Source organism: Panthera uncia, chromosome C2, assembly GCF_023721935.1.
Source record: "Panthera uncia isolate 11264 chromosome C2, Puncia_PCG_1.0, whole genome shotgun sequence".
NCBI lineage: Eukaryota > Metazoa > Chordata > Mammalia > Carnivora > Felidae > Panthera > Panthera uncia.
This window is the reverse complement of record NC_064810.1, coordinates 118,017,567-118,043,802: the sequence shown is the minus strand read 5'-3', so window position 1 is coordinate 118,043,802 and position 26,236 is coordinate 118,017,567. Positions and strand designations below refer to the sequence as shown.

Below are 26,236 nucleotides of genomic sequence, written 5' to 3'. Positions count from 1 at the left end.
CACGGGGCTGGAACCCACGAACCGCAAGATCATGACCTAAGCCGAAGTCAGACGCTTAACTGACTGAGCCACCCAGGCGCCCCCCCCCCTTTTTTTTTAAATTTTAAAACAGCTTATTTTAGATGCAGGATCTTAAAAGGAGCAAGAGGGGATGTAGAGGTGTACTTCTGATTTCTTTAGCCATCGGCCTCTTCACCCTGACCACTTATTTGTGTTTCTGGTATGAAAAGATTTGTGAATGTCCCATGAGGGCAAGATTTTACCTGTATAGATAGAGGTCCTAGTACTTGAATGGAAAATTGTAGCATTAAAATGTCTTTTTGTTAAGTTTGCAACGATTACTTTGCTTTCTGTTGCATAGAATTTCCCTTTTTTCGCATACCAAAAAACTCTCAATCTTTTTAATAGATGAATGAAGAAATGCTGTGTCAAGAATTTGGAAGATTTGGACCATTAGCCAGTGTGAAAATTATGTGGCCTAGAACTGATGAAGAAAGAGCAAGAGAGAGAAACTGTGGCTTTGTGGCCTTTATGAATAGAAGAGATGCTGAAAGAGCTTTAAAAAATTTAAATGGTAAGAAAGTTTTTATTGTCTCTTAATAGAATTCAGACTTTTTCTCGTTCTGGAAATACTTACGAAAACTCTAGGGGAAAAATAGACCAGAAATGGAAAGGTTAAAATTAATTCAAATTATCAGTCATCTTTTATTTTCTTTTGAGAGTTACCAGGGTGACCTTTCTTTTCTTTTTTTGTAGGAAAGATGATTATGTCTTTTGAAATGAAGCTAGGTTGGGGTAAAGCTGTGCCTATTCCTCCACATCCAATATACATTCCGCCTTCTATGATGGAACATACGCTTCCCCCACCTCCATCAGGACTGCCTTTTAATGCGCAGCCTAGAGAGAGGTTAAAAAACCCCAATGCTCCAATGTTACCGCCACCTAAAAACAAGGAGGATTTTGAGAAGGTAATTTAAAAAATGTACATAGGGCCGCATCTAATTTGTAAATACTAAATCTGTGGTAGTATTTCTTTTCAATAATTTTATAGAAAATGTGTGTGTAATTTTGTTTGGCAACTCTTAAAGAAATAAGTAGATGTGTTCCCTGCCTTAGCCCATGGAAACCCTGTATTGAAATACTAGGTCATATTTTTATTTGTGGCTACCATTCCTTTTTTGACCACTTAAGTTTTTTTTTCCTTTGTCCACTATTGTATCCAGGTTTGCTTAAGTGCAATATCTAAATTAACTTTGTTCTGAGAAAGTGATACTTTGTATTTGGTTAAGTGACTTTTCAATTAGAAAGATCTAAATAGTTAAACTGTTTGGATGGCTGCTAGCTAATTTAATTCTCAAGGTCTGAGGCATTAGAGTATTTGAGAGCATATGTGTTTTTTTTTTAAAAAAACAGTTAACTACTCTAGTAAAAGCAAAGGGTGAGTATTTTCTTTTTATTAAACATAAAACCAACTTAATTTCAAGTTTATAAGAATTTGTTGGTTCTATTATGAAATAATTACACTTAAAATGACAGGGCTGGTTTTAAAGGCTTGGGAACAAAGTAGCAAACTGTATGGTCAGAGGCAAACAGTTAATTATTTCACAAATTAAAATCTTTATCTGATAATTCTCAGTGTAGTACCTATTTCAGTGCATTGATGTGCATTCTGGCAGGAATGTTCTGATTCTTTGCATTTGGTGAACATTTATTGTTCACTGAACACATCCATTTGCATTTATGTAATTGCTTAGTGTATAATTACTTCAAATGCAGTCATTGCCTGCAAAACTTGTGATTAGATGTGTAGTGTTTTCAATGCATTATGTATATTTTTGCTTGTTACTTGTTAACAATACTCACATATTCTATGTTTATTATCTGATGTGACTTCATATACAGACTCTGTCGCAAGCCATAGTCAAAGTGGTTATCCCAACAGAAAGGTACATGTTTTTCTTTATTATTACTGATCTAAATATAGACAATATCCCCTTCTGAATTAAAAAAAAATGGTGTTGAGGAAAAGGTAATATCTTGACTGAGCAATGGTTCCTTCCCAGTACTTTTTGGGGGGGATATGTGACTAACTTTAGTGTACTTTGCAATTTTATGTCCTTATCTTTTTGTTTTTATTGTTACCAATGTAGGGGATTTTATAGCTTTAGTAGTTAGAAGGTGTTCAATAGATTTAATATGGAGTTGTTAGTCTAATAATATTAGACTATGGTGATGGGAAAATAGTATTTTAAATGTATCTTAAATTGTGTATAATGTTACATTTTGACCCATCTGTTTTTTTTTCTCTTTGTTCCTGAATGATCTGTGTTTACGCAACTTTAGTTTGAGTTCTCCTTACTGAAGGGCATAGCTTTGGTTTTTTTCTAATTGATTAGGAATTACTACCAATTCATTTCATGAACACTGAACATACTAGAAACTTTTTTTCATGGTAACAAAGGTATTTGGAATTCTTTTATTTTCCTTTTTTCCTTTTTTTCATTTTCAACATAATGATAAAGCAGAAGAATTCATGCTCTAGGTATGCTCTTGCTCAGTCAAGCTAAGCCTTTTCCCAAACACAGGAACACAACACTGGTTGAATAATAAATGAACACAAAAGAATACCAAATTCTCTTTGACATTGGCCTTGGTGAGCAACACCAGCTGAACTGTCTGCGGCAGCGGGGGACCAGGAAAACATCATGGGATGGATTGGGAAAGTATACAGTTTTTGACCAGACATTGGTACGATCGACTCCAATAAATGTGGTTTTATTATAACTGAGAGACAATTTTTTGGTTTTTTTTTTTTTTTTGGTTGTTATTGCCCAGAGTAAGATAATTGCCATTTTAAAATAAAATAATGCACTTTAAAATATATCCTCTTTTTGTACTACACTGTTTCATTCTGATAGAAAAGTCACCCTTTTAAAAATGATGTTAAATACACAATCTTTAAGGAAAAAGCTGTGTGATTACAATTCTTTAATAATCTTGAATTCGGGTTAGCAACAAACTAATTGTCAGATTTTGATTTTAAATAATCACATGAAATGTTTAAATATTTTTAAACTTTAAATTTTCTAAAATAGATTTTATCAGTTTACAAGCCTATTTAAAACTATAGTGGGTTTTTTTTCCACTGATAAAAAAGCACTCACAGGAAAGTATTTTTGTAGCATTTAAAAAGCATATATCCAGTAGTAGCTTTACATGTGGCTCAGCTTATTTCAAAACTAAATTTTGAGTAAATATTTTGTTGAAAAGTCTTAACTCACCATTACAGTGAATCCTTTGTTTTAAACTTGCTAAACCATTTTTCATCTATAATATTCAAGTCAAGTTGCATTTGACTTAATTCGTATAAGTTTCTGGATGTATAGCATTTGTCCCCCTAGTAATTGATTTTATATATTATGATATTCACATAAAATTTCCCTCCACTTCAATTTGGCACATACCAGTGGGAGTTTTGGAACTGAATCATAACTTTACATTATCTCCCTTCCCTCAAAATGATATCATTAGCTGTATGGATGCCAAGAATACATTCTTATTTGGATGTCAAGAACGGCATATTTGCAGAACTATTAATACTAGTTTTTAGATTTAAAACTGATGCTTTTGGTTTTTTGTTTTAACAATTTTGAGGTTGAATGAATAGTTTTAAATATAGTTTCCCCTTTATTAAAGATTTAAACTTTCATATAATTTTTTTGATCTAAAAAGGTCAAAAAAATTAATTTTTTTCACTATGTTGAAATTTTAGTGTCCATTTAAGTAGTTTTGTTTGAAAACTGTAAGAAAATAATTATAATGACCATGAGATAAATTATTTTACTGTTTATGTACTCTGAAGCAGTGCTTTATAGAGCCAAAAAAATCTGTCTTATTCTATAACTCTATTCATATTCTAGCAATTATATGAACTTAATTTGAGCTGGGAATGCTAAAGGTGTAATTTAGTGTGTGCCTTGTACCAAGAGCCAATATCCTTTTGCTTTTCCCAATTATTATTTGCCAACTCTGTATGTTTGGGGGACTGGTGAAGTGAGAAATCAAAAGCAGCTTATAATAAGCTGAGTCATTTTTGCTTGATGCTGTAATCAATGTCTAAAATAGTGTTATATATCACATGATTTTAGGACCTAGAGTTTGAAAATAAAGATTTTCTATGAGCCCAACCAATAAAATGTACTAAAAAGTTACAAGTTTCTTTTTGGCTTAGATATTGGAAAGTAATTGTTTTGAAAAGTGGGAAAAGCATCTCACCATGTCCCTGTTTTTGGAATATTTTGGAAAGCGGACTCCATTTAAGTCTTTGGCAATATAATTGCTTCATTGAGTCATAATATGCAGGCAGAATTATACATGTCATGAGTGGTGTGAACTAGTTTGAAGTGTGATCCAAAGGGATGTTGCCTCATTAAAGGTCAGATTCAATAAAAACTCCATCTGCTATATGTGTACCAGAAAAGCACAGGAGTTGGATGGATTTTTTATTAAATCAGGCCTTAAACTTGTTAAATAGTTCTGCTTTTTTATAAATTATAGTTATGTATATAACGTTTCAATACCACCACAAAAGTGCTTGGTTTAGGAATATTTTCTTTTAAAACTGAGATAGTATGTAAGTTTTTAGATGGCTATGATAACATGTAAGCTCTGAGTTTACTGATTTTATATATTTGCAGCTTTCCAATTAGTTGTGATTCATAATTTAATGTTTTGCATTTTGAAAATAAAATTAAGTGGCATTTAAAAAATTAAAACTTTATTGTTAAGAAGCTGTGTTGTGGTTTCCCACCCTCCCTTCTCCTTTCCTTCCCCTCCAACTCCCCTGTCCCCATTATCCCGCTCCCTCTTAATGCACAAGGAAGGCATTAACATATGCTCCAGGTTATTTTTTTGGTATAAAATTTTGTATTAGTCAGCAGAATAATCTTTTTCTGCACAATTATAGTAACTTAGGACAAGTATAGTTTTATGTAGTGGTAGGTCTGAATCCATTTTCTTTAACTGTGTTGTTGTTGTAGGAATTTACTCGCCCTGATACATCGAATGATAGAGTTTGTTGTACGTGAAGGGCCAATGTTTGAAGCTATGATTATGAACAGAGAAATCAACAATCCTATGTTCAGGTGTGCTTTTTTTCTTTTAAAAAAATTTTTTTTACTGTGGTAAAATATACATATAACAAAATGTATCATTTTTGCCATTTTTACGTGTATAGTTGAATGGCGTTAAGTACATTCATATTATTGTGCAGACTACCTCGTATAAGTGGAATCATTCAGTATTTGTTGAGACTTGCTTATTTCATTTAGCATAATGTCTTCAAGGTTCATCCATGTTGTAGCATGTGTCAGAATTTCCTTACCTTTAAAGCTGAATAATAGTCCATTGCCTGTATAAACCACATTTTGTTTGTCCTCAGGTGTGCGTTTAAAAAAAACTTTTAGGGGCACCTGGGTGGCTCAGTCGGTTAAGCGGCTGACTTCAGCTCAGGTCATGATATCGCAGTCTGTGAGTTTGAGCCCTGCATTGGTCTATGTACTGACAGCTGAGAGCCTGGAGCCTACTTCAGATTCTGTGTCTCCCTCTCTCTCTGCCCTTCCCCTGCTCATGCTCTGTCTCTCTCTCCCTCTCCCTCTCTCTCAAAAATAAACATTAAAAAAAAAAAAAAAAAAAAACCTTTGTTTTTTGGAATTAAAAATATTTCCAAGAATAAAGTTCTAGAAGTTTGGGGTTATTTTTGTCGTAGGATGAGAAGACAGTTATAGTGAATAGGATGCACTTGGATCAGTTTTCCATCTGATTTTGATATAGTTAACTGCGTAACATTGTTTTTAGCAGTCTCTAGGAGGAAAATACTCTGTGCTTTTCAATGAAAGTCCTTCATAAGTGAGATATAGTAGAATAATGGAGATTTATAGAAAATTGCTTATCTTCTGAATAGCTGTGGTATCTAAGGCATTCATTTAACACTCTTAAGTCTTTAAAATACACTGCTTTTGAAATTTCTATTTTTGGAAAATCTCTCCACTGCCAGATACAATAGCCTACATGTAAGCGTTCAATAAAATTGATTGTAAGATGTATACATACCTTCTGAGTACTAACATTAGTCACAAAGGCTGTCTGGGGGCTAGGGTGAGGAAGGGGATAGATGGCAGAAGGCAATGGGTAAGTATTTTTCTTCAGGGATCTTTGCTTTTGGTTTTTATTTTAAATGAAATAGGCAAGTAGTAGTTCTGATTTGTTTATATTTACTTGAAGACACTTAATATGATTAATTTTTGTTTTTTGTGTTTGTTTTGTTTTAGATTCTTATTTGAAAACCAGACACCAGCCCATGTTTACTATAGGTGGAAGCTTTATTCTATTCTGCAGGCAAGTGGAATCAATCGCTTTGTTAATTTTGACTCTGAATATTTCACCGTTCTAATAACATTCTGTACATTTATTAGGGAGATTCTCCGACTAAGTGGCGGACGGAAGATTTTCGTATGTTCAAAAATGGATCTTTTTGGAGGCCACCACCATTAAATCCATACCTGCATGGGATGTCAGAAGAACAAGAAACAGAAGCTTTTGTAGAGGAGCCTAGTAAAAAGGGAGCACTTAAGGAAGAGTAAGAATTTTTTTCCTTTTCTGTTAACATATTCAGAAAAGTCACTTTAATAATTGCTTTAATTAATATCTTATTAAGATGTTAACTCTAAAATGTGAATTGTTTCTTTTACTTGTGAATGTTTAGAATACCAACATTGTATTGCTTTGTAATTTTAAATATCTCGGTAAGTATAAGTATGTATTCTATTGACCTTTGTCTCTTCCTACTGATGAAGAGTAGTGATGGTCTCTTAAGCAATGATTCTCTAGCAATGGAATACTTGTGGTTTTTAGAGAAATTATATTGGGACCCTTAGAATTCTTGCCTCTCTGAATGCAACATTAAAGAGGAAAAATTACTGTAGAGCTTTGTGAAATCATATGGTTGACTATTCAAAGCCTTTCCACAAGAGTTTACAATGTGTGGCCACCATGGAAACATATTTATCAGTGCTCAGTCATTATGGGTACAGTGAAGTTAGACTGGTTTAAGAAGCAGAAACAAATACAGCTATTAAATATTAAGAGGAGGTCCTCATGGAAGAAAATTGGCTAAGAGGTTATGGCATATAGGAGTATATACTCAACTGTGTAGAGTAAATCTTAATGCTAACTGCATTGATTCATTGTTTGTGAAAGCATTTGCTAATGGAGAGCTATATATTTTTGAAGCCTATTTGCTTCTTAAGATGTATTTTCATCATTTTTTCCAGGGATCTGCAAACTCAGCCTATAGGCTAAATCTGGCTGCCTCCTGTTTTTGTAAATAAAGTTTTATTAGAACACAATCATGCCCTCTCCCCTCCTTTTTTTTTTCTTTTTATTTCATTTTAACTTGTTGTCTATGGTTGCTTTGGTGTTAATAGCAGTGGAGTCGAGTAACTACTAGAGAGACTATATGATCTGCATTGCCTGAAATATTTATTATCTGATCCTTTACAGACAGTTTGTCATCCCCTGCTTTTAGCCTATTGTGATCTGATGCAGAAGTGCTAAAGTAACTGACTTCCTTCAAAAGAAAGTGAAGAACATGAAGGCTTTTTTCCATTGTAATGGGATAATAGGACTGGGACACTCACAAACACTTCTTGCAAATAAATGCCCATAATTTAAAATTTACTTTATTTGAAAACTAAAAATCACTGAATTATTTATTTATGAGAAAGTATTCTTCCCCCATGTAAGTTCTTCAAAGAAATGTAATGTATTTGGGGGACTCAAATCAGACTTAACACAATTTAGTCTTCAGAATTTTATCTGAGTGGGTTTTAAAGAAATTAGTTTGTGAGCAGAAACTATAATGGCATTTGAAATTTATGTCTATAAATATTTATGTTAACATTTGTATTCAGGCAGAGGGACAAATTAGAAGAAATCCTGAGGGGGTTAACTCCAAGGAAAAATGATATTGGAGATGCAATGGTTTTTTGTCTTAATAATGCTGAAGCTGCTGAAGAAATAGTGGATTGCATTACTGAGTCATTGTCCATCTTAAAAACACCCCTCCCTAAAAAGGTATGGGCATAATTTCTCTTTATGGAACATTAAGTAAAAGAGAAATAATAGTTGACTTCATTTTGGATTGAAATTGGTTTCCTTTTTACATGAAGAACTTGACTGAAGAAATCTTTCCTATGCAGTCTTATTTTCCTTCTGTCTGGGAAACTTGTTATGTTAATTGATGTGCAGATTATCAACCGGTTGAAATAGAAATGAGTTACATATTTTATCCCTGCCAAAGTAGTGGCTTCAGGAATGTTGAATTTCTTATAACCCTTCTAATTAGCTGTGAGTGTTATAGCTAAACATTAGCCTTATGCCACTAATTGCAAAAAATTTCAATATGGATTTTTTTCTAGCTATATTATTTGCTGCTTGTTTTTATTTTTAATCTCATTTATGTTATCTTTTGGTATTCTAGATTGCCAGATTATATTTGGTTTCTGATGTTTTGTATAACTCTTCAGCCAAAGTTGCCAATGCTTCATATTATAGAAAATTGTAAGTATAATGTTGTAAGCTGATATTCCTGAAATAATATTTAAGGGTAAGGAATTCAGAAGAGAGAATTATTTTGTTAATGTTAATTAATTTGAATTTCTTTATAGTTCATAGAATTTTCTAAAAAATCAGGTTGCATTCATTAATCCACTTTAAGCTAAGTGTTTTCAAAGTTTTCATATTTTTTGATAAATTACACTAGAACAAATAAGCATTAAAAAATAACTTTATATTTTTATTGCATATTTAGCCAGTTGTGTAGTAAATAAACAGAAACAATAGAAATAATGGAAGGCATAAAGGAAGAGACCAAAGACAGAACATGAATTGTTTTAATCTAGCTGTTCAATCTAACAGTTTTTTTTTGCCTTGGACAAGTCACTTAACTTTTCCTAATATAAAACAGAGGTCAGTTTAGGTAACTTAATGTATCATAAATGTAAAGTTCCTTGTTTATCAAGGAAACTAATTCTTGCCATAACCATACAGAATAAGGAGTTCAGTGTTAAGAGTTTAGACATCTAGTTATTGATTTTTGAAGAGTTACTTGATTAATCTATGAGGTTTTTTTTTCTTTTTTTGAGTTTAAGAGTTTTTTTCATTTGCTAGCATGCTGAAGTAGAATGGGGGTTTTTAAATAAATTCTATCATAAATCTATATTCTTTGAATTTCAGTTTTGAAACAAAGTTATGTCAGATATTTTCAGACCTCAATGCTACCTATCGTACAATTCAAGGCCATTTACAGTCTGAAAACTTTAAGGTATGTTTATTTTATTTTTTTCCCTAGTGTTAAGCAGGGGGTAGGGGCTGGCAAGCACATTGGAGGGCTAGAGAAGTACATAGGACAAGTATAGGACATGATGTGCATCTTTCAGAAATTATTGTTTTAAGATTTACTGCCATTTTATCTTCAGTATCAGAAATATCTGAAATTTTGAAATATTTTATCTAGTGTTGTTTTGTTCGGTATTAAGTTTGAAGTATTTTATTTAAATGTTTTACATATTAGTCTTTCCACAAAAAATTCAGAATATCACTTGTTTTAGAATGGTATATATAATTTGGCTGGAATAGGAACATAATTTTGGTTATTCATGCTTAGAAAATGTATTCAGTTATTTTTTATAACCTCTTTCTTTGTAGGTCAGTGTTAAGAAAGCCAAACAAAAAAATCTTGCTTATAATGAAATAAATAGATATTACTTTCATGGGAGGAAGACTTTTCATGGAATGAAATTTTTAGCTCTGGGAGGGTGCCTGGGTGTGGCTCAGTAGGTTAAGTGTCTGACTCTTGATTTCAGCTCAGGTCATGATCTCACAGGTGTGTGGATTCCAGCCCCGTGTTGCGCTCTGCGCTGACAGTTTGGAGCCTGCTTGGAATTCTTTCTCTCCTTCTCTCTCTGCCCCTCCCTGGTGCTCTCTCTCAAAATAAATGAACTTAAAAAAAAAAACTTTTTTTTTTTCTTTCCTTTTTGTTTTTAGGAAATTTTTAACTTGGGAAGATGCCCAGTGACCCTACCAATTAGGGAATTTAAACAACTACATTTAAAAATTTTGACTATAAATTAGAGCTTGTAGAAAGGTTTAGGGATGGGAAGAGAAAAGTATATCCAGAATCAAGAAAGTACTTCATTGGACCATAAAGGAATTCGGGTCAAAACTTGGCTACCCTGGTATCTAACTGTCATAAATTTCTAAGTTATTCCCAGATTGTGGCCTCGTGTACCACTTGTGGTATGGGGCATTGATCTTAGATGGTCAAGAACAAAATAGTTACTGTTTCTTTTTCATTATTTTTATTTCTAATTCCCTTTTAGTTAGAAGGTGACATTGATTTTTTAAAGATATAATGATAGTTAAATTATTTTTTATCAAGAATCTTGGTTTAAAGGAAATACAGCAAATCGTGATGGTCATTTTCATGAGATGAAGTTTGAGACATTGCCCTAAAATAATAATTTGTTGTCTTTTTCCTGTTTATTTAGCAACGGGTAATGACCTGTTTCAGAGCATGGGAGGATTGGGCAATTTATCCAGAACCATTTTTGATCAAACTACAAAATATTTTCTTAGGACTTGTAAATATTATTGAAGAAAAGGAAACAGAGGTAGGTACTCAATGTATTTGTCTGATTATTTTAGAATTGATTTCTGGGGATGCTGTATGTTACAGATGTGAATAGTATTTCTTTGTGAAAAATACCTAGTATTTACCACTAACTTGTGGATTTTTGTTCCTGGAATTGCTGGAGCCCAGGAGAGGAAATTATGTATAATAGTAATTCTCTGTTTTGTTTCCTTATGTGAAAATTGGGTAACTGGGCACCTCCACATTTTTTTTTTTTTTTTTTTTTTTGTAATTATTGAGTATAGTTGACATACAATGTTATATTAGTTTCAGGTGTACAGTATAGTGATTCAGCAATTCTATACATTACTTGATGCTCACCATGATAAGTGTAGTTACCATACAATGTTATTACGATATTATGATGTTCCTCATGCTATACTTTTCATCTCTGTGACTTATTTATTTTATAATTGGAAGTTTGTACATCTTAATCTCTTTTTGCTTCCTTTTTGCAACTACCAGTTCTCTGTGTTTAAGAGTCTATTTTGTTTTTTGTTTTTTCATTCCGTATATAAATGAAATCGTATGGTATTTGTGTTTCTCTGAATTATTTCACTTAGCATAATACTCTCTAGGTCTATCTCTGTTGTCACAAATGGCAAGAATCCATTCTTTTTATGAGTAGTGTGTGTGTACATGTGTATACCACATCCATTCATTTGTCAGTAGATACTTTGGTTATTTCCATATCTTGGCTATTGTAAATAATGCTGAAATAAAAATAGGGGTGCATATATGTTTTTGAATTAGTGTTTTTGGGGTTTTTTGGGTAAATATCCAGCAGTGGAGTTACTGGATCATACGGTATTTGTTTTTAAATTTTTGGGGAATCTTCATACTGTTTTCTACAGTAGTTTCACCAGTTTACATTCCTACCAGTAGTACATTATGGTTCCCTTTTCTCCACATCCTTGCCAACACTTGTTATTTCTTGTCCTTTTGATACCTGCCATTCTTACTGGTGTGAGGTGATATGTCTCCTTGTGGTTTTGATTTGCATTTCCCTGATGCTTAATGATCTACTTTCATGTTGAGCCTACTTTCATGTGTCTGTTGAGCAATTTGTATATCTTTTTTTTTTTTTTTTTTTTTTTTAAGTGTATGTCAGGTTCTTTTTTGCCCACTTACCGGATTGTTTCATTTTGGTGTTGAGTTGTATAAGTTCTTTATATATTTTGGATATTAATACCTTATTGAATATATCATGTGCAAACACCACCTCCTCTGGTAGGTTGCCTGTTTGATTTGTTGAGTTTCCTTTTCTGTGCAAAAGCTTTTTGTTTTAGTGTAGTTCCAGTAGTTGATTTTTGCTTTTGTTTTCCTTGCCTGAGGAGACCTATCTGTAAATACGTTGCTAAGGCCAGTGCCCAAGAGATTACTGCCTGTTTTATGGAGTTTTATGGTTTTGGGTCTCATATTTAGGTCCCTAATCCATCTTGAATTGATTTTGTGTATGATGTAAGAAAGTGGTCCATTTTGGTTTTTTCATGTAGCTGTTCAGTTTTTCCAGCATTTATTGAAGAGACTGTCTTTTCTTCATTAAATATTCTTGCCTCCTTTGTTGTAGATTAACTCTGTAGGTGTGGGTTTATTTTTGGGTATTCTGTTCTGTTGATCATGTGTTTATTTTTGGACCAGTACCATGGTTTTGATTACTGTAGCTTTGTAGGTATCTTGAAATTTGGGATCGTCCTACCTCTGTCTTGTTCTTATTTTATTTGGCTGTTTGAGGTCTTTTGTGGTTGCATACAAATTTTAGGATTATTTGTTCTGGTTCTATGAAAAATGCTATTGGTTATTTTGATAGGGATTGCATTGAATCCATAGACTGCTTTGGGTAGTATGGATATTTTAACAATATTAATTCTTCCAGTCCGTGAGTATGGAGTATCTTTTCATTGGTTTTTGTCATCTTTGGTTTTTTCCATCAGTTTTTATAGATTCCAGAATATAAGTATTTTACCTCCTTGGTTAAATTTATTCCTAGGTAGTTTTTGCTTTTGGTGCAGTTGTAATTGGGAATGTTTTTGTAAGCACTCTTTCTACTACTTTGTAATTAGTGTATAGACATGTAACAGATTTCTGTATATTTTATATCCTACAACTTTACTGCATTCATTTATTCTAAGAGTTTTTTTCGTGGAGTCTTTAAGGTTTTCTATGTATAGTATTGTGTCATCTGCAAATAGTTTTATTTTTCCCTACCTATTGAGATGCCTTTTATTTCTTACCTCATTGCTGTGGCTAGGACTTCCAGTGCTATGTTGAATAGAAGTGTTGAGAGTGAACATCCTTGTCTTATTCCTGTTCTTAGAGGAAAAGCTTTCAGTTTTTCACTATTGAATATGATGTTAGCCTGTGGGTTTTCATATATGTCCTTCATTATGTTAAGGTATGTTCCCTCTAAAACCCACTTTGCTGAGTTTTTATCACGAATGAATATAGTATTTTGTTAGATGCTTCTTCTGCCCCCGCTGAGATGATCTTGTGGTTTTTGTCCTTTTTTGAATGTGATGTATCACATTGATTGATGAGTGTTGAACAATCCTGACATCCCAGGAGTAAATCCCACTTGATTATGGTGAATGATTGTTTTAATGTATTGTTGGATTTGGTTTGCTAATACTTTGTTGAGGTTTTTTGCATCTGTGTTCAACAGGGTTATTGGCCTGTAGTTTTCTTTTTTTAATGTCTTTATCCGATTTTGGTGTCAGAATAATGCTGGTCTTACAGAATGAATTTGAAAGTTTTCCTTCTTCTATTTTTTGGGATAGTTTGAGAAGAATAGGTTTTGACTCTTTTAATTGTTTGGTAGAATTCACCTGGAAAGCCATCTGGTCCTGGATTTTAATTTGGATTTTTATTTTGATTACTGATTCCAGTTTTGGAGATTGAATGTTTTTGGGAAGTTATCCATTTCTTCTATGTTGTTCAGTTTGTTGGCATATGATTTTTTTCATACTATTTTCTTATAATTCTTTGTATTTCTGGGGTATTGGTTGTTATTTCTCCTTCATTTTTTATTTTATTTATTTGAATCTTCTTTTTTCTAGATGAGTCTGGCTAAAGGTTTATCAATTTTATTTATCTTTTCAAAGAACCAGCACTTGGTTTCATTGATTTTTAAAAAAAAATTTTTTTAGTTTCTATTTTGTTTGTGTCTGCTCATCTGTTTTAGTCCTACTAGCTTTGGCCTTTGTTCTTTTTTTAATTCCTTTACATGTAAGGTTAGAGTGTTTATTTGATACTTTTCTTGTTTCTTGAGGTAGGCCTATATTGATATAAACTTCCCTCTTAGAACTGCTTTTGCTATGTCCCATAGATTTTGGACTTGGTTTTTTTTTTTTTTTTCCATTTTCATTTGTCTCCATGTAGTTTTTGATTTCTGATGACTTTTTTAAAATGCTTATTTATTTATTTTGAAAGAGAGAAACCACAGGGAGGGGCAGAGAGAGGGAGAGAGAGAGAATCCCAAGTGGGCTCCGTGCTGTCAACGCAGAGCTCAATGTGGGGTTTGATATCATGAACCATGAGATCATGACCTGAGCCAAAATCAATAGTTAGGTGCTTAACTGAGCCACCTAGGTGCCCCCTGATCACTGTTGTTTTGTTTTTTTTTTTAATTTGATGACATGAAAAGATACATGATGCATTAGTTGAAAAAAGGAACTAATAAAGCAATATATATTGCATGATTTAATTTTATTAAACTAAAGTAGCTATATAAGTAAATATGTACATGAAGAGATGCACCACAATGGTAGCAGATTCTGTTCATCACGATTCTGTTGCTTTTCACCTCATCATTGTTTCATGAATCCTTTGTCTCAGTTCTACCATCCTCATCCAGTTATCTTTTCACTTTCATTCCTATGAGATTCTAATTAGCCCCCCTGTTCCAAGCACATGGTCCTTGTTTCAGTTTCTTAAGTACACGTTTCCTTCTACCATAAACCTTTGTAAATATTCTTGCCTCTCTCTGAAACATCTCCTGTTTACCTGAGATCCTTCAGATGTCAATTTAAGACTCAGTATCATTGAGTCTTCTCAGACCGCTTTAGGTGAAACCTACTTATACATTTGAATAGTATGATATGCCTCTTTGTTGTAGCAGTCATTATAGTCACAGTTCTTTGAATATTGTGATTTTATGATTGCCTGCTTCCTCCTACCCCCTGGTCTCCCAGAAAATTCTAGTAAGACCTATTACTTGAGGGACCAAAGGAACAAACTTGTTTTTGTTTATTATTGTATCCTCAGTGCCTTACATGGTACCTGGCATCAAGAAATACTTGGTAGATATTTCTTAAATAATGAAAGAATGACTGCTTCTTTGTCAGACAGGAGGATGAAGTATATCCTAGTTATAGCAATATGACTTTAGTAAAGGAAAATGTTACAGCAAGTACGTATGTTTCTGTAGGATGTACCAGATGACCTCGATGGTGCCCCCATTGAGGAAGAGCTTGATGGTGCACCTCTAGAAGATGTGGATGGAATTCCTATTGATGCTACTCCCATTGATGATCTTGACGGAGTCCCTATAAAGAGTCTTGATGATGATCTTGATGGAGTGCCTTGTAAGTTCAAATTTCAAACTGATGAGCTAATAAGTTTGATTCCAAAACTTTAATTTCCACACATGTGGATATGGAAAAAGTTTAAGGTATCAGTCTTTAATTTGTCTTTTATTTCTGACTTTTCAAAATTCAAATACCAATAATACATTTGACTCTGCCAAGAAAAAGGTTTTCTTTCTAGTCACATATCTTTATTGGGATAGTCTCGTATAAGTAAGTTTCTCTTTTTGTCTTAATTGTCATGAAAACTATAGGCACAATCTTGTTCTCAGTTATATTCATAATCCTAGATGCCTTGTTTTGTCAGTTCTGTTTTTATTCATAATTTATGGGTTCATGTTTCTTAGATGCCTAAAGTCACTTTTGGCCATAGGATGTATACAGAATCTGTAGTATATTTGAATTGCATGAAAATATTAAACAGTATAAGCATTGTATAGTTTAAATAGTGATTAGGTAAAGACCTTAAAGATTTTTTTACTGCCCCAACTTCTCCATTTGCTTGAAATCATAATAACTTGTATATTTTGTATTGATGTATTTGTGTTTAAACATCGGACCTCAGGTGTAGAGAATTAGATTAGTCATAATCCTTGTTCTTGACACTAGCATTATTAGTCCATATGTGGCCTTATTTTACTTTTTAATAATAGAATGAATACCCGTGAACTCTTTAAGTCATCTAGTAGTAGGGGTTAATGGCTTATCCTTCCTCATTAGTGGATGCAACTGAAGACTCCAAGAAGAATGAGCCCATATTTAAAGTTGCCCCATCAAAGTGGGAAGCTGTAGATGAATCTGAATTAGAAGCACAGGGTGAGTAAAAGTACAATAAATATTAAGCTTTAGAAAATTGAGTACTTAAAATCAATTATTGGTGTGTGTGTGTGTGTATGTTTTCTTTTTATGTTTTACAACATTTCAACTTTAAGACCGGGAGTTACTATATTTTATGTCTAGTGGCTAAGTTTTCATTATGGTTGTTGTTACAATTTTCGTACATCTTTCAGTTTGGATGCTTTGCGAGTAATCAAAGAAATCACTAATACCTTTCAGGGTAAGGCATTTCAGTAGAAAATGTAGATGGAAGTTACACCTATTTGGAAATCTACTTAGAGGTCAGTTTCAGAGAAACCAGGCTTTGATCCTCCCATAATGCTTGACTTTTTAGACGCAGTTTAGACCTGCCTTTCATACTTACTTGGATTCGTGTCCTTAAGTGCTTATAATATGTAGTTGTTAATATTTGTAGGTTCTAATGAATAAATGTTAACCATTCAGCACACAAATAAAAATGATAACATTATTTGTCACCTCATGAATTTGAATAAAATTATAGCATAGGTGTGAGGAAAGAAATATAGCACATAGAAATGGTTTTCAAAGAAGAGATAATTGGCAGATAATTTCTGTAATATAAACTTTGAATTCTAGAGCTGGGCTTCTACTATACTACTGCAAATGCTAATTTACCTTAATGGAATTATATCCTTTTCCTTCCCTTTAGCTGTAACAACTTCTAAATGGGAGTTATTTGACCAGCATGAAGAATCAGAAGAAGAAGAAAATCAAAAGTAAGAATCTAAGTTTTGAACTTACTCAGTTTCTTATTACATATAAGCTCCCTTTTTCATTAAGAGGTATGCTTGAAATAATAGTGAAGAGGAAAATTTCACTCTTTAAAACCTTGTTGGGAGGATCATTTTTAGTTCTTCATTGTTTTTCCAGTGAGTAAAGAGCTTTTGGTTTCTGGTCTGATGTACCTCGTTTCACTTTGCTTCTGAGTTGATTTTTCAATGCTAGGTTTATATATTCTCACTTGGTAGTTACTAAATGGTCAGCTGCATTTATTTCAAATCTTTGTCATGAAATACTGTTTTGGCTTTACAGAAAGTGATTTTTAAAATGTGAATGGGAAGTTATGCTGCTTTTTATTTGGATTGTACATTGCTAAGAAAAGCAGTGCATTATGGCTATTCTGTTATGTTATTTAAGTGTAAACAGGGGTGCCTGGGTGGCTTATTTGGTTAAAAGTTCCACTCTTGGTTTTGGCTCAGGTCGTGATCTCACTGTCCTGAGATCAAGCCCCGAGTCCTGTGTTGGCTCTGCACTGGGTGTGGAGCCTGCTTGGGATTCTCTTCTTTTCTCTCTCTGCCCCTCCCCTGGTTGCATGAGCTTTCTCGTTCTCTCTCTTAAAATAAATAAACATAAAAAAAAAAATGTAAACATCTCAGAAGAACTAAGAATGAATTAAAAAAAGCTTTCCTTTAACATGTAGAGAAATTATAATTTCAAATTTTGCTTTTTGGTAATCACCTCAAGATTGTTTTTGCATACTGAATGCGATTATAGGAATCTTGCTCCCATATTCTCCAGCAAGTTTGTATTGGTAGATTTTAGGTAGAACCTGACAGCTTTTTAAATCATTGCAAAGGAAATTAATTCTTTTTAAATAGGAGAACAGATGACCTCAAGAACACAAAGCAGAGGTTTCTGCTTAAAAAAAACAAAAAAGAAAGAAAAAAATCTTTGTTCTTTTATCCTTCTCAAATGGAAGAGTGAACAAAGGGAAAAAGTCCCTTTTGTGTCCCAGCACAGTTTGGGCATTGTATGGATTCAGTAAATGGATATTAGTAGCATTTAGATTGTTGTTAAAGAAATGTGATTGTGGGAACACAGTTTGATATACTGAGGAAAACTTCGCATCAGTGATGTCTTTCCAGAAACATTGGTGTGATCAGAACAAGTCAGCAATGATGATGATGGAATATTAACAAAATATAGATGTGGTTTGTGATGGAAATACCTCTCCAAGGCTGTTGAAGAATACAGGAACTGGGATAGTCCAGTTTGCTTTAAAATAGTGCTTTAACCTTTTTAATGTCTACAGTACCACATTATTAACATCTCTGACTATTGTAGCATCACTGGCTTAAAATACATGTGTTAATTCATGAGATAATTAATTTAGGGGAAAGGAAGGGTATAAAAGGCCATTGAAGAACTCAAATGTTTCTTCAGTTTGTTTTGTTTCTATAGGTATTAACTTGTTTTGTGTAAATTTGATATTAGTGTTAATGTTTGGATTATGACTGCATTTCAGTGTTGAAAGTAAAATAATCAGTGAGAATAGAGTCAGTAGAATACAGTGAGGCATGGATCACTGGAAATGTAATTTTTATTTTCCTTAAGAGCTCTAAATAAATCACGGTAACATAAAAATAGCTTTATGGAAGTATAAAGCAAGGCAAAGATAATTTTCACATACAACTTTCTGGTCCTTGAAATTTTTTTATGCCTCACTACTGCTCTCTAGTGGCTGAATCCAAAATGCTTTTTTGAAATTAGTAATTACTTTTTATGGCAGAAAAGTGATTAAAAAAATACATAGCACTACTCTTTGTAGAAAACTTCCAAATAGTAATTTAATTTCATTTATGATGAATTCTGTATGGTTTTATAGACTTGAATTTCCATTTCTTTAAAAGAATAAGTCCTGGTTACCTAGAACTGGTAACTAAGAGCTAAAATCAAAACCAGTTAGAATGGACTGCTCAGGGACTGCAAAATTAAAATAGAAATCATAAAATAAATATGTGTCTCAAGTTATCAAGTATAACTTATTTTAAAAGTAAATAATATGGTTAATGTTTGGTATCTAGTCATCTAGATCCTTTCTCTATATATAGAAAACATATAAACAAGACCAACTTTACAATAGTTGCCTGCCTCTTTGTACTGTATTGCTCTGGAAGGATAGGAGAATTTTTCCTCTTTGTATCCTTACCATGGTAGTCCCTTAGTTTTTCATTTTCTTCTTATCTGACATAGATTCTAACAGTATAATTTTCAGAATCAACTATGATATTGAGTACTAATATGTGATAATATTTAAAATTTACACATTTATTCCTGGGATTATGTACTAATCAGATAAGGTCTTTACCTACTACCTTGTTTCTTAACTATGTATGACACAGACTCATGTATTTTCTAGTGTATAGGCTCTGCTGAAAAAAGGGTAAACATTTGGCCTTTTTAACATGAAGTGTTCTGAAATCACTCTGAACTGGAAAGTATGGGGAATCATTGATTATTCATTTGACTTAACACTGCAAGGAAAGTTGTAGAATGTTGTAGGTAACATAGAAGTTGTTTTTAAATGATTATGTTGAAGCTCAAACTTTTTATGTGGAAGAAACAGAAGAGTTTTATAGAATTCTCTATTTGATAAAATATTTTATAAAAACGTTTTAGTGATGAATTGTCCTGTTTTGTTAACACTATTTACAGACTAAGACAGTGAAAAATGAAAAAAGCCAAACTGTAAAATGTAACATTTTTTTCTGTCTTGACATACGATATATTCTGCTTATTTCCAAAGTCAAGAAGAAGAAAGTGAGGATGAAGAAGATACTCAGAGTTCCAAATCAGAAGAACATCATTTGTACTCTAATCCAATCAAAGAAGAAATGACGGAGTCTAAGTTTTCTAAGTACTCTGAAATGAGTGAGGAAAAACGAGCTAAACTTCGTGAAATTGAGGTCAGTATTTCAGTGAAGTTGAAACTATTTCACTGGCCTTCTTTCACTTTTCCGCTGACCTAGGCTCCCTCTTGGCATCATTCCTTTGTGCATTTTCTCGGTGCCTAGAAACCTTCATACCAGCTGACTTCCTACAGACCTCTTAGTTCAAGCATTTCTTCTCTCCTGCTATCCTTTTCTTACACTTGTGCATTTGCTTACTTCTCCCTATTTACCTCTCTCGTTATTTTACATGTACTGTGGTGTGTGTTTTATTTTGTTTTAGCTTGCTTGTTTAATGTTTCGAGTCCCTACTAGGTGCTGATTTACATGAGGGGAAAGAACCATGTCTGTTGTCTGTTCATCATCATAAATCCAGTGCCTGGCACATGGGAGATCTTTTGAAGATATTGATTTTAAGAATAGATTACACTGGCATTATAAAATTATTACATTTGAGTGTACATAGTATGTAACGAGGAAAAGCGAGCTATTTTCTGGCACCGTTAGGTTATATCTGCATTTTATTTCAGTGGGGAGAGCAGACATTGAGTGAGACTTAGCAGTAAGAAGGGGGAAAAACTTATGGGAATGAGTCCAAACTGTCTCAACCTGACTTTTCCCTCCCTCGGTCCCCTGTCCTTTTTAATACCTTTTTTTTTTTTTTTTTTTTAATTACCAAAAGGAGACCTATCAGAGGGAAGGGTATTGTTGTAATGGGAACCTTCCTTATTCCTTGTTGCAAAGTGATGAAACATTCCCAGTAGTAAATGTTAGTGTAGCAGTCAGTCCAGAGTCTCAGAAGTATATCTGAGAGTGTATTTTAATACTTTGTCCATTGATTTAACAGTATTTTGGATGTCTGCTATGTATCAGCACTGTTCCTCTTACTAATTTATAATTCCCACCATAGTAATTACCTTATTTCCAGTTCTCTCATCACTGTTGGGCTGGTACAAGTTTTTGCCCAACTCTTTCTCAGATATCATTAAGCCAAAGTAACTGTTAACAGGGAAACTATTTCATTTTAACCTTACACAGAATCAGTATACTGTCTGTAATAAGTGAAGAGGAGGGATTTTCAGAGTTAACGTGTTGGATATATTTTTTTATATACAATCCTTACCAATTAAAAAAAATTATTTCTTTTACTCAGGGGATGGTGGGGAGTTCAAGCAGGGGAGAGACAGAGGAAGGGAGAGAATCCCAAGCAGGCACTGCACTGTCATTGTGGAGCCCAGTGTGGGGCTTGAACTCATGAACTGTGAGCCGAAATGAAGAGCTGGATGTTTAACCAATTGAGTCAGCTAGGGCGCCCTTGTTGACAAATTTTTTAGGGGACTATATCAGTGACCTCACTCCACCTGTGGATTTTTTTTTTCCAAGTTGCACATGCCCCTTCTTAACTCTCAGAACTCCTCCCAAGCTTACTGAACTCTGCCTTTCTGGAGTTAAATAAAAATATATTTTCTTGATAATGAAGTTATACCGTTTAAATGCCAAAACAGACTACTGGATAGTTTTAAGATGTTCTATTTACCCTGATAGAAAAAGGGCAAAAATTGGGGAATTTATGAGAAATGTTCATGAAGTCAAAAATAGTGAAAATAATACTTTGAGTGGAAGAAAGTTTTTGTAGTTTGTTCCCATTCTATGGGAAAGCCTCATAATATTTATAGTAGTATTTAGTTCATTTAAAGGACCTATCAGTGCTCAGTAAAATAGGTTAAGATGTTTGCATATACAATAATCCTGTCAGGCCAGAGTGTTTTCTTCCCCTCTTCGGATGACATAGGGTGGGCAGGTTTGACGCTGCAACCGGTGGATCCATGTGCTTTCCATTTCCCCCTCCAACAGCCTGAGTCCTCATGTGTTTCATCTTACTTGTTCTCCCTTCGTTTAATAAGGTTATATATAGATATCTTTATGTAATAAAACATTTTTATATATGTGTACATACAAATATATATGTATTACTGTATAACTGTATTAACATAATTAAAGTGTGGAATATATATTATACGTACACACAATGCTGTATTGGATGTTTTATACAAATGGTTTTCTGCTTGTGTATAAATTAAAAGAAATGGAAGTGTTTCTGAGTTTTTTTATTAGTACATATTCTTACTATCTTAAGTATATTCTGATATGATTTAACCTTTCCTTGATGTCTTGGTATTCAGTGATTACATTGTACTATAAATAGAGTGAAACATTCAAATTCTGTAGTTCTGTGTTTGGTCCTACATGAACTGTAAAGAATGCTTTAAAAAAAATATCTTGTGTCCTGCTGGCTGTCATATCTTGTTGGAAGTATGCTTGCCTGTATATCACCCTTGCCTCTCACATTTGGGGAGCCAGATAGCAAATTCATTATCGTTGTGTTGAGATAATAAGTAGGTTCTTAAGGGTCTGAACTATATATAGTTCATGGTTTTTGAGTCCTCTCATGTGGCTGTGCAGAGAGCCTGTGGGCCCATGCCTGATTGCTTGAATCCTGCATGGTTGGGCTTGTCTGCCAAATGGTCTTCAGATAAGGGGGAGCTTTATGTTGATGTTATATTTTGACTGAGTCCCAATCAGATATTGCTTTGCTGTGTTTATATTTTTCCTTTTTACACATTTATTTCAAAGGAAAAAGGAATTTTTTAAAGGACCAAAGCACTGCTTGAAAGCTATAATGATGAAAAGATTTATTTTTAAAATGTCTTATTTCACAGCTCAAAGTTATGAAGTTTCAGGACGAATTGGAATCTGGAAAAAGACCTAAAAAACCAGGCCAGAGCTTTCAGGAGCAAGTAGAACACTACAGAGATAAACTTCTTCAACGAGTAAGGAATAAGTGTACTCAATAATGCGTATTTTCCGAAGTAATTTGTTTGACTACCTAGAATTTTGGTATATTAGTACACTAAAGGAAAAGTATATCTCAAATTATATCCTTTGATGTGCAAATGCTGAATACTGGTAGACAGGAACATTAGAAATTTGATGTTTTACAATCATTTCAACTTGGGAAAGGGTCTGAAAGCAATAGCGCACCATTTTATTCTGGATATACTTTCTACCTGTGGACTAGAAATTCCATGCTTTCAAAGCTGGAAGACTTTATATGAAGTGCCAACATTTGTGACAGTAAAACACCAACAACCCCCTGAGAAGTGGCACAGAGATAAAGATGGACTTAGAATTTGGGACGTTCATTTAGGACTCCTTTTCCATTGTTTACAAAGAAGGACACCAAGGGGTAACATACTTCATTGGTGAACTCGAGTACATAAAAAATTTGTGGCGATAATACAGAGAATTTAGAACAAGAAAGCCCGTTTGTTAATTGTTGAAAGAACCCAGGAATTTTATTGGGACTGCTATTAAGTTTTACCTTGATTGTCATTGTAGAAAAGACTATATAGAGAGAAAGAAAAGAAAAGGCTAGACTAGAACACTAGAACTTAGACTCACTAAAGCTATTAATGGTGTAGAACCAGTGAGAGGAGCAGCACTATGGTAAAGTAGCCTCGGTGCCACACAGACCTGTGCACTCTTGGGGCCGCCTTTTGCCGTGTGCTCCCAGGCAAGTCCCGGAGGCCTGCTTTTCTCTGTGAAACTAGGTTGATAGTCCCAATTTTGCAGGACTGTGAGATAATCGCTACTTTTTAAATTGGATTTTAATTACTTTTTTATTGGATTAAATTGTTCAAAATATTTTAAGTATTTCAATCAGGAAAATCTATCCTACAGATTACCAGATGAAGACAGTGTCCTTGGCATCGCTATCTATTTATTCATTTTCTAATTTTTTTAAATCTTTATTTATTTTTGAGAGAGAGAGAGACAGAGTGCAGGTAGGGGAGGAACAGAGAGAGAGAGACACACACACAGAATCCAAAGCAGGCTCCAGGTCTCAGCTGTCAACACAGAGCCCGACGTGGGACTCGAACCCATGAACTGTGAGTTCATGATCTGAGCTGAAGGTGGATGCTTTACCAACTGAGCCACCCAGGCTCCCCCTCAGCATCACTTTTTAAATCTGTACTCTAGTTGTATTTTGAAAAAAGAAAAATGAGATTTTTAAAAAGATGTATCTGTACCCCAAGAGTCCCTTTGGAGTTGGTGGCAGGGATTTGATCTGCATTTAAGACTATACTTTGAGATACTCACTGGTCCTGATGGTAGTAATACCTGTATTACATTTTACTCTCTGCATTCTATGATTGTAATTGGAGAGAAGGATGTGTTTCTTGAAGGTATATACTGAGGGTCAGCAGACTCATCACCTCATCATAAATCAGCTTGTTGGAACACATCCATGCCCCTTCAAGCTTTTGGACTATCATGACAGAGTTGAATACTTGGGACAGAGATCCTGTGTGGCCCATAGAGCAGAAAATACTCACTCTATGACTCTTTACAGAAAATGTTTGCAACATCTGGTATAGGCATTTTATCAGTTACCAGGTAGCTTTCTTGATGCATACAAATCGTAGAGAGATTCAATTCCTGGTAATGAAGACCTAAGTTGGCTTTGTGGGTTCATTGTTTGTAGCCACTCCCTTAATTATTTTATCAACAGAAGTCATAATTTCAAGTAAGAAGTGGCAGTAGTAGCAGTGGGGATAAGCAGATAGGTCATCTTTCTGGTTTATATAAAGTCATATAGTCATTTTGTACTTGTAGAAGTTAGGATTTAAAATTTCCAATACAAATGGTACTTGTTACTAATTAAGATTTTTTGATGGATGATTATTGTGTATAGCTGTATTTCCTTTTAAGCCTTTTGCTTGGAAAGAGCTCTCCTTTGATTAAATCAACTTGCTGTAGGAATGCTGCTGACTATTGTAGTCTAAGATAGAAAGGCCAGTCTCTTTTTCCTTGTTTTTTTTTTTTGTTTTTTTTTTTTTTTTTAAGTGGAGGGACAGAGGGAGTAGTTAAGAGCACTGGCTGTAGAGCTTAGACTCAGATCCTGACTTCTCCATCCATTATGACTATGAGCATGGTACTTAACCTTTCTGAGTGTCATTTTTCATCTCTAAAATGAGGGTAATAGCAAATTTCTATTTTCTGTTTTGAAGTGTTACATGAAATGGTATATGGCAAGTTGTTTAGTAATTGGTCTGTGGTAGGGATTCAACCGTTTAGCTGCTGTCACTGGTATTAGTATTTTCACTCAGTGTAAGAAGAAATGACTACTTTTCCTGGAAGAGTAGGTATTTTTTAAAAAATGGCATTGTACCTTCAGTAGTGATTTTAAAAAGTGGTTAAAATATTGTTGCATAAATGAGATTAACCCAGATTGGTATTTTTTAATGACTATTCTTTCTTTAAAAAAAAATAAAACAGGAGAAAGAGAAAGAATTAGAAAGAGAACGAGAAAGAGATAAAAAGGATAAAGAAAAATTGGAATCTCGATCCAAAGACAAGAAGGAGAAAGATGAATGTACTCCAACAAGGAAAGAAAGGTATAACATTTCTCACTCAGTTCCTATGCTGGTTTCAAGTTTTGAAATGATGTTTCATTTTGTAATGTTGTCATCACTGATGCCAACAAACTAGAAAAGTATTTTTTCATGATAAATGTGTTTGGCTCCTGCCTGCAGGAGGCGGAATTAGCTGAGAAATGGGGCAGTTAGCTGGCACTTGGCTTAGCTAACTGGGACATCATCCCTCTACGTGGGTCGTATGGTACCTTAGCCTTAGTTAAGTGCAAGAATTCAGTTACCGTATTAGGTATCAGACCTAAGGCTTAAATAACTAAACAGCTTGCTATATCTTGCTTGTTGTCTCTGGTATAAGCATTTCTTCTGGGGGCGCCTGGGTGGCTCAGTCGGTTAAGCGGCCAACTTCGGCTCAGGTCATGATCTCGCAGTCCGTGAGTTCGAGCCCCGCGTCGGGCTCTGTGCTGACCGCTCAGAGCCTGGAGCCTGTTTCAGATTCTGTGTCTCCCTCTCTCTGACCCTCCCCCATTCATGCTCTGTCTCTCTCTGTCTCAAAAATAAATAAACGTTAAAAAAAAAAAAAAATTTAAGCATTTCTTCTGAGTTGAGGCTGCTGCCTTTGAAAACTTGAATCTCCCAATCCTATCTAAAAGGAGTTTGTATACATGGACCATAGGGACTTGCTCCTCATTTTAAGTCTTCATTCTAATCAAAATCACTTCTTTTTTAGTTTTTATTTTACTTTCAGTTCCTAAATGTCTCATTTAATAGAGAAAATTGCTTTAGTAACAGAACTGAGATTTTCCTAATAAAAACCAAGTGAATGCAAATTAAAAAAATTCTGGCTTAGTTACTCTACAGATAGTTACAAATAACATAGGTATACTAATTGGTTAAATGCTAAATTTACCATTTGTTTGTCTTGTATTTATTTTTTTGATA

General features: G+C 33.9%; 1 protein-coding gene across 4 annotated transcripts in view; it reads left to right on the top strand.

Moving 5' to 3' along the window:
* The window catches only part of U2SURP (U2 snRNP associated SURP domain containing), a 54,153-nt gene that overhangs the window by 21,063 nt on the left and 6,854 nt on the right, over positions 1-26,236 (top strand). For 2 of the 4 annotated variants that reach the window (XM_049628704.1, XM_049628703.1), the window contains exons 11-26: positions 409-574; positions 757-968; positions 1,903-1,946; positions 5,040-5,144; positions 6,330-6,396; positions 6,474-6,637; positions 7,971-8,133; positions 8,540-8,619; positions 9,295-9,382; positions 10,608-10,730; positions 15,177-15,333; positions 16,054-16,149; positions 16,841-16,907; positions 19,718-19,877; positions 22,580-22,690; positions 25,200-25,318. In XM_049628704.1, the coding sequence (XP_049484661.1) occupies positions 409-574; positions 757-968; positions 1,903-1,946; positions 5,040-5,144; positions 6,330-6,396; positions 6,474-6,637; positions 7,971-8,133; positions 8,540-8,619; positions 9,295-9,382; positions 10,608-10,730; positions 15,177-15,333; positions 16,054-16,149; positions 16,841-16,907; positions 19,718-19,877; positions 22,580-22,690; positions 25,200-25,318 (1,922 nt within the window). Of the gene's footprint in view, positions 1-408; positions 575-756; positions 969-1,902; positions 1,947-5,039; positions 5,145-6,329; positions 6,401-6,473; positions 6,638-7,970; positions 8,134-8,539; positions 8,620-9,294; positions 9,383-10,607; positions 10,731-15,176; positions 15,334-16,053; positions 16,150-16,840; positions 16,908-19,717; positions 19,878-22,579; positions 22,691-25,199; positions 25,319-26,236 lie in introns of those variants that run through there. The other 2 variants (XM_049628702.1, XM_049628705.1) reach the window with 2 other exon arrangements.